The sequence below is a fragment of the Etheostoma spectabile genome, chromosome 9, assembly GCF_008692095.1.
Source record: "Etheostoma spectabile isolate EspeVRDwgs_2016 chromosome 9, UIUC_Espe_1.0, whole genome shotgun sequence".
Classification (NCBI taxonomy): Eukaryota; Metazoa; Chordata; class Actinopteri; order Perciformes; family Percidae; genus Etheostoma; species Etheostoma spectabile.
This window is the reverse complement of record NC_045741.1, coordinates 2,585,026-2,593,562: the sequence shown is the minus strand read 5'-3', so window position 1 is coordinate 2,593,562 and position 8,537 is coordinate 2,585,026. Positions and strand designations below refer to the sequence as shown.

The following is an 8,537-nucleotide window of genomic DNA, read 5'->3' as shown; positions in this document are numbered from 1 at the left end:
TTCAAAAGAAAAAGTGATACAATCTGATTTATATTACAACAGTAGTCGTTAAGACTACGACTATAAATACAGCCATTTACATCTACAAACGCAATTTACATTAAAAACATGATTCAAGTGTAATAATTAGCAATTAAAGAACCACATAATGTTCAGTTTATGCTGACAAGAAATACTAAGCAGCCTTTATCTTCACTAATACGCTCCACCCAACTTCTTCTGTACATGACTGGGCTGTGTGCAAACAAGCAGGGTCATTGGTGAAGTCCTTTTTGACTTCACACCTGCTAATATCATATTCAAACACAGCCACACTTCTGAGGAGAGCCTGATAGCTTTTGAATCTCTAATTTCTTCCCCTCAAACCAGCAGAGAACAGACAACAGCATGGCAGCCACTCTCTGTCAAGTAATGGGCTTGCTTTTGAGTTTGTTAGGGGTGGCAGGTATAATCGCAGCGACGGGGATGGACCAGTGGGCAACCGAAGACCTCTTTGATAACCCTGTGACGGCCATTTTCTCCTACTCAGGCCTGTGGAATTCATGCGTCCGCCAGAGCTCCGGCTTCACAGAGTGCCGACCGTATTTCACCATTCTGGGACTGCCAGGTACGCTTGTATTTATCATTAGCAACACAGAAGCAACATGGACAAATCATACTTCAGGGAACCACAAAACTTGAATAATAATTAGAAGAATTATAGTTTTCTGGTTGAATGCAGAAAATCACCAAACCTTTTTAATTTCTTTAGTTCTTCATCTTTTACTTCGTACAAAAAATAACATTAAAATAAAATATAAAAACACAATAAGTACATGGCAACAAACACCACCCTTCATTACTAAGCGGGAGTGTGTGTGTGTGTGTGTGTGTGTTTGGGGAGGGGGAGTCGCCATCGCCTTCGTTTCTCGAAACTGTGACTCGTGAAAATTAGGTGAGATCTGATAAGCCCAGTTCCTTGTTGAAGCATACTTAAGATAAGCCAGAGTTCAGACACTGCCATTTCACGACTCCATGACATTGGTGCTAGCTTTGTTTGATCAGAACTTCTAAAATGGCTGCCTCGATGATTCAGTTAATAGGATTCATGTTGTCCATGTTGGGGCAATTCCTAATATCAGCTGCGACAGCAATTGACATGTGGAGCTTGCAAGACCGATCATTTACAGTTGTTACTAATGTGTACACCTATTCTGGGCTGTGGAACCTATGTGTAGGGACATCATACGGTACCACACAGTGCAGGCCTTATTTTACCATACTAGGACTACCAGGTAAGAGAATCACACTTAAAGAGAAAAATTACATTTATTGAACCTTTCGGTTGGATTAAGGAGAACCTTTTCCAATGTACCTTGGGAGGTACTTTTAAAAATATTCAGGAGGTTTTAAGGCAGATTTTCTCCTTTTCCCCCTCCTGCATAAAAATGCAGTGGACTGCAGAAAAGATGTGTCTCTCCAGGAATCAAATGGAAATTCGATGAGACATCCGAAGCTTAGCTGAGCAAGCACAAGCTTTACCGGAGTGTCACACAATGTAAAGTACATTTCCACACACTGTACTTAACAGCTGAATGTAGTGTAGAGCATATTGTACATAAGGTCTTAAAGGCTTAAGTCTGGAATAATACAGGTAATATCTCAGGCCGTTGAAAGATGGCATTTAGGTTCAATGTTTTACATGGTGCCATGATTTATGTGATTTTATATTGCTGCTGCTTGGGAGGAAAATCGGCATTTTTTGGTTCTTTGATTACTTGTTACTTAAAGACATGCCATGAGATTTTTAAGTCTCCTTTAAAGTATATTCTTGATATACATGTGCATGTGTATAATGTAATTATTGGTAATTTCTGAAAAAAATACAGTTTTAGAGATTTCAACCCAACACTTTCACAAGTAGTTAACGTACCTTAAGACATTTTTAACTCCCCTCAAGTAATTTACTTTATAGTAATACCTTAGTCATAATATTTAATTTTAATCATTTAAAATGTATGCCTGTCCTGTGAGTTATAGTACATTGGCAGTGGTGGGAGAAGCAACATCATTCGTTTATTAATCATATGCCTTTGCATGTTCTTTTCTATTTATCTGGAATCATCAACAGCATGTTGTATGAACAAAACAAAATAAAAACACAAGAAACACAAACGTAGAGAAATCAAAGTTGAAATCAATACCTTAAAGTTCCTTAAAAATAGTACGGTTCATGAGTAAATGCACTTATGTTATTTTTTCCCCCACTCTACATTGAGAGCTTGCAAATCCATTTCATGAGAAACTATTGTGATGAGAACTATTCTGAATGGTGTACCTTTGACTTTCAGCTCTGCTGCAAGCAGTGCGGGCCCTGATGATTGTTGGTATTGTCATTGGAGCCATCGGCTGCCTGATCGCCATCTTTTCAATGAAGTGCTTGAAAATGGGGAACATGGAGGACAACATCAAAGCCACAATGACTCTGACTTCTGGAATCATGTTTCTTCTTGCAGGTGCGGTAATGTACACAATGTCTAGTTCTGTTATTACTGCTAAACCATTGTGCACCAACTCCATTGTTTGCTTTTAATTTGAAGGCGTGTGTGGCATTGCTGGGGTGTCAGCCTTTGCCAACTTGATTGTGCAAAGTTTTCGCTTCACAACCTACGCAGATGGTGGGTTCAGCTCGTTTGGAGGAGCGGGTATTGGTGGACTCTCAGGAAATCTGACTCCAAGGTAAAGTCAAATCAAGATGGTGTTTTACCTGCTATAGCACTTTACGTTTTACTCAACAAGTCCTCCACCATACGACAATATGGACCGTTTAATGCTATCTTCTAATACAGGGTTGTCAAACTCAATTTTACTAAGGGCCACACTGGAAAAAAGAGAACCACACCAAGGGCCAGACGTGCAAAGTTTACTGACATGCATTTGTTTCACTGAAAAAGTCAAATATCTTTGACTGTGGCCTTACTTCATGTCTCTTTTTTGGACATTTTAGTAGCTTTTTTTGTGGCTTTCTCCAAAGTTTTTGTCACTTTTTGGGGCATTTTTGTCAACATAAAGCCCTACAAAAGTCAACAAAAAAATCACTTAGCCATCATAGAATTTAGCACATCAAGCAAAACAATGATATAGTTTTTAACAATAACCTGTTTCACCATCTGTCTCAAAGTCGGCAAAAGTGCCAAATTCGGCTTTAAATTTCAGTTAATTGGAACTTAAACACTTTCCTGTGTTTTCCTGTGTGGCTAGCCAGTTCAGTTGGGCGTGCCAAAATCTATCATAAAAACCTAAATTGATATACAGGCCGGATCTAAATCTACGGCAGGCCTTGAATTTGACACGTTCTATAATATGACCCACAGAAGGTTGCGGTTTTACACGTCTTAAGCGTTGTAAAACAGTTGCAGTTTGGTTATGTTTGGCCACAAAAAGTACTTGGTTATGTTAAGGCACCAAAAGTACTTAGTTAAGCTTAGAAAAGGTCATGGTTTGGGTTAAAATTAATTCAGAATCCGCATGTGACACTGCATGTCACATTTGTTTAAGTAAAAACAAAAACAAAACTTGTTGTTTACTTTTATTTTGAAACAGGACTGGAACTCCATTCTCCTGGGTGAAAGTCCTGTGTTTATTTGACCCATTTACCACCCCAACCTACCCCCTTACGCAGAAATGTGGCGCTCATATACTTCACTCTACGTCCTGCTTTGCTTTCGTCATAATAACTACAGCCACTAGAGGGCACCGCCACTATAAACGTAGATATGAGTTGTAATTGCTGCTATAACAAACATCCTGTGGGAGCGTTTTTCGGGAGAGGACAGTGTTGTTTTACTGTAACGTGGTCTTCTTTCAGGTACACTTTTGGCCCTGCTCTCTTTGTGGGCTGGATTGGCGGAGCCATCTTGGTTGTTGGAGGTATCATGATGTGTCTGGCCTGCCGTGGAATGACTCCAGAAAGAAACAGAGCGTAGGTTCCATCATCTGACACCTTTTCTGACTTTAACAGAACTGCTGGGGATGGCAGAAACTTAAACAGAACTTAACTTAGTAACAGAGATGAGTCAGCTGCTAAATGCAGCAAAGATCTAAAAGAAATGTCTAGGGAGCAGGTGCTAAATGCAAAATACTAGTGCAGCTTGTACTGCATGTTCACTGCTGTAAAAGGCTTCTGATGAAGGTGAACAAAAAAATAAAGCACCACTGTGGGGCAGTAAAAATCTTAGTTCTTTTGAAAGTTAAGGACACATACCCAGCAAGATCTAAATGCAAATCATTTGATATCTGTATGTTTTTTTCTTTTCTACATTTTCTGTACTAGTACAGTGCCCGCTGAAAATGTGCCTGTTAGGAACGGGCGCTTACTTGGCCTGTGGTATTGGTGCTTGTAGAATTCATCAAAACCAAATTGTGCCCCAAAATGACTTACAGAAGGACCCCAAAACACCTAATATGCAACTTCATTGTATAGCCTACTACTGACTTGTAGTGTAGGCTACTTCTACATCAGAGAAAGACATTTCACTCCTGTATTTACCTAACAGAGAAGGTTGCAGATTCAGAATTTAATCACAAAATATCCAATCCAATATCCAGTATGTGGAGTAACCAGACATTAGCGTCATGGACTCAGGGTAGTGCGCTACCCACTGTGGCCCCGCGGCCGAGCTGCTGCTATGCCTAGGTTGCATCCCAAACAGACGCGAAAGGGGGATTTTTCAGTCGGTATTTGACGCTGAGAGCCACTGACGAAGCGCCAGTATTTTACGAGTTTGGAGTGAGAACGGGTTGGTCTGAATGCTATAATTCCCTCTGACATCTTAAAACACGTCAAACTAGACTCTCAATGCTTCAAATCTTAAAGTTACAAATTTTACATATATATAATATCTATATCTATTCTTTTATATTCTTAAGGTACGACGGGATGACCTACAAAGCTGCATCTCACCACACTATCTACAAGTCGGACACCAGACCCCGTCCAGCCATCAATGACTCCTACAAGGCCCAGAGTGTGGAGGGAAGGCATTCCAATCAGAGATTTGACTACGTGTAGAATCCATTCTCTTCTATAGATACCTCTCTTTTATATTCTGCTGCTCTGACGATGTTTTTCTCTTGTCTTTTGTCTGCATTCATGAGAAGAGGCTGTTTTTCTTTTTCTACTATAATTTGGCTGAAAACATTTAAGGTATTTTTTTATTGTGTTTTTAATAACATCATATAATCCTGTCGCATGCTGTTTTGTGATTTGTTTTGTGACATTTTTGACACGTGAAACGTGAAAATAAAGATCATGACAGACTAATTCCAAACCTGGAGCCGTTTGTACTAGCTTTTTGTACTGTAGGTTTAAATGTAGCCAAGTGGTAACTAATTGGAGATTTATGCATCACTGAATTAAAAATATTCCCACCAAACAAACTATTTCTCATCTAGAGATTAGTTGTTGCTAAATATTAGACCCAGTAACTGCCAGGTGCGGCTGTGGCGTAGCTAACTGAACCAACAACTAAATAAAACGTTAACTTGCTAATACAGAACCCATTTAAGTGGAAAAGTGGTAATACGAATACTATGGTTGATGCATCAAACCTGAATTTAAACAAAACACTATTTAATAACAATGTAAACTTTTGTGAAAATACATTTTACAAAAATGAACCCAACATAGCTGAAATTATAAATCATTATGCCAATACCAATTAGCTCAAATTACCAAATAACTACACTTTTAAAAAGTTGAAAAAGCTAAAATAGCTATTGTAAAGTTGGACAGGAATCTCATGTCACCATACTTTTTCTTAATCAATGCCATTTGTCACCCAATTTTTTTTACAAAGGTTTAACTAGTGACAAAGTGATTTTTTCTGATTTGGTCCAAGGTAAAAAGCTCAATAAAAATGTTTTCAAATGAGCCTTTTTTCATTTACTGAACCATGGTTCAGGACGAGGTGGTGCAAGGTTTGTGAAGACATGCATACACCAACGCATTCTCATTACACTCTGTTTTTTTCAGAATGTAATTAAAATGTTTTGATTATTATGTTGATTATCGTGTTGTTGTTTATTCTGTTAGTGTTATCAATAAAAAATGCAGAGGTCATCAGTGTATCCATGGCACTTACCTGTTATCTCCATCCCTCCAGCACCGCGTGATAAATAAAATAATTGTCTTATTGTTTCAGGGTAACTGAATAAAGTAAATCGTTCCCCTCAAATAGACACCGCATCTTTGATGTAAGCCTTGTTCAACAGTCAGACGATATGCGCTGTATGTATCTGAACTGGCCTTTTTTTTTGTCTACTTTTTTTCAGGAAAGCAGTTAATATTCATTTGCTTAAGTGACACTGTCCATACGTATAGTATTCCTAAAGTGTTTATATATTTTATAGTGACAAGATGATAAGAAAATGCATAAAATAAGAAATTAAGGAAATAATACTATTACAAAAAAAATGAAAAAATTGAGAAAAAAGAAAATGTTGGCTCTTCAAGCTCCTCCTTGTCTTCTATACAAAGGCAACACACTTCCTGTTCCTCCTCTGGGATGTGTCTTTATTTCCCAGGGAACGGCTAAAAAAGGGTTTAGATGATTTGCATGAAATCACATTTCTTGATAACATAATTAATGCACTTAAAGTGAGTCATTCATTGTTCTAATTAAATTGTAGCAACGTAATGGCTCTGCATTAAGACAATGACAAACCTTTTTTTTAAGCTTCTTTTCTACTTAGTTTTTCCATAGTGTCCTCCATGTTAGAGGAGGCGTGGCTGCCAGTGAACTATGGGCTGAAATACATGCCAACAGAAACTGAATTTGAATCTTTTATTTTTGAATTGGAATGACTAAACTTGAATAATTGCATTGAAAAACGGAATTTGAATCACATAATTTGTATTGTTGTAATATTAAATTGTATTGTTTAATTTGAATCATTGCATTTAAAAAACGGAATCTGAATAGCAGTTTGAATTGAATTTATTTGTTTGGAACTGAAATCCAATAAAATATGATCCTTGTGGAAAATTCAACTCTCCATATATCTTCACATTCAGTTCTCACAATTCGATTTGAAGGTATACTGTGACAGACATCCGGGTTGTTGAAGGACGAAGGAAGAGCAATTGAGCGCAGATCAATGTGTATCTATCGCGCTCCCAAATCACCCACAATCCTGTGCGAGCGGCTTTGCCGGCTTGTCAAAAAAACAAAAACAATGGTGGACGTGAAAGCAAAACAGAATTGGAGTGGCATCGCTGACTGCGCAAAAATCATTTAAATGGAAGTATCTTTAGTGTTTCCTGTACGTTTGTTATCACTGTTAATGTGTTACAATAATGTAAAACTAAACGCTTTAATGCCTGTACAAATTGTAAATAATTATAAGGTAGATAACGCTAACTGAACTTTTGTGCCATTTGTGCCATTTACTTTCCGTAAAGTTATTTAGCTTTATAAGAGATTTAGAAATTGGTGTTGTTTGTGTTTATTAGATTTGTAGTTGAGGAAGGGAGGTAAAGCTGCACCTTGTTTATTTTACTAGCAACGATAAATGAAAGCTGAAATGTATGAGTAGATTCCCACATAAAAAGTATAACGTAACATTACGTTATAGTATTAATAACGGTAACCATCTTTTTCTTGTGTTAGCTGTCTTTTAACAGGGACTTAGGAACAAATTAGGCAGTCACTGAGGATGGAAGCCACAGCAGCAAGTTGGCCCTGGTTGGTCAATAATGATGGAATATGCAACAAGCTCAAAATGTTCCAATTCACTGAAGTACAGTGGGGATTGAAAGTTTGGTCACCCTAGGTAAACATTTGTATTAATTAGCATAAAGAAGCCAAGAAAAGATGAAAAAAACTCTAAAGGGCATCAAATGACAGATTAGACATTCATGTAATATGTCACAAAAAGTTAGATTTTATTTCCATCATTTACACATTCAAAATAACAGAAAACAAAAAAATGGGGTCTGCAAAATTGTGGGCACCCTGCAGAGTTAATACCTTGTACCGCCCCCTTTGGCAGGTATCACAGCTTGGAAACGCTTCTTGTAGCCAGCCAAGAGTCTTTCTATTCTTGTTTGAGGTATCTTCGCCCATTCTTCCTTCCAAAAGTCGTAGGCTGATTTCTGGGCTGTCTGTCGCGCACTGCTCTTTTAAGGTCCATCCATAGATTTTCAATTATGTATCGGTCCACAGAACTTGTTTCCACAATGCATCGGGCTTGTCTATATGTTCATTTACAAACTTCAAAAGCAGGTTTTTGTGGTGAGGACGTAGAAGAGGTTTTCTTCTGATGACTCTTCCATGAAGATCATATTTGTACCAGTATCACTTTATAGTGGAATGGTATTCCACAACTCCAGTGTCTGCCAGGTCTTTCTGGATGAATCATGCAGTCAAATGTGGGTTTTGACTTGTTTTTCTCACAATCCTGCGAGCTGTTGTCTGATATTTTTCTTGGTCTTCCAGATCTTGCTTTAACTTCCACTGTTCTTGATGACTGCCATTTCTTAATTACATTCCAAACAG

At 37.9% G+C, this 8,537-nt stretch overlaps 1 protein-coding gene across 2 annotated transcripts; it reads left to right on the top strand.

The window, feature by feature from the left end:
- The first annotated feature begins 309 nt into the window (after window positions 1–309).
- LOC116695062 (claudin-18) lies at window positions 310–5,118 on the top strand. 2 transcript variants are annotated; one of them, XM_032525108.1, is made up of 5 exons: window positions 310–607; window positions 2,331–2,495; window positions 2,580–2,718; window positions 3,848–3,961; window positions 4,909–5,118. In XM_032525108.1, the coding sequence occupies exons 1-5, from the start codon at window positions 388–390 to the stop codon at window positions 5,048–5,050; spliced, it is 780 nt and encodes a 259-aa protein (XP_032380999.1). In that variant the 5' UTR covers window positions 310–387; the 3' UTR covers window positions 5,051–5,118. The 2 variants fall into 2 exon arrangements, with proteins under 2 accessions (XP_032380999.1, XP_032381001.1); XM_032525110.1 differs by lacking the exon at window positions 310–607 and adding an exon at window positions 1,055–1,274.
- The last annotated feature ends 3,419 nt before the right edge of the window (window positions 5,119–8,537 follow it).

Coding starts and splice junctions, on each gene's coding strand:
- LOC116695062 (XM_032525108.1), top strand. CDS start 388: ATGGCAGCCACTCTCTGTCAAGTAATGGGCTTGCTTTTGAGTTTGTTA. Junction 2,496..2,579: donor AATCATGTTTCTTCTTGCAG/GTGCGGTAATGT, acceptor TTTAATTTGAAG/GCGTGTGTGGCATTGCTGGG. Junction 3,962..4,908: donor ACTCCAGAAAGAAACAGAGC/GTAGGTTCCATC, acceptor TATATTCTTAAG/GTACGACGGGATGACCTACA.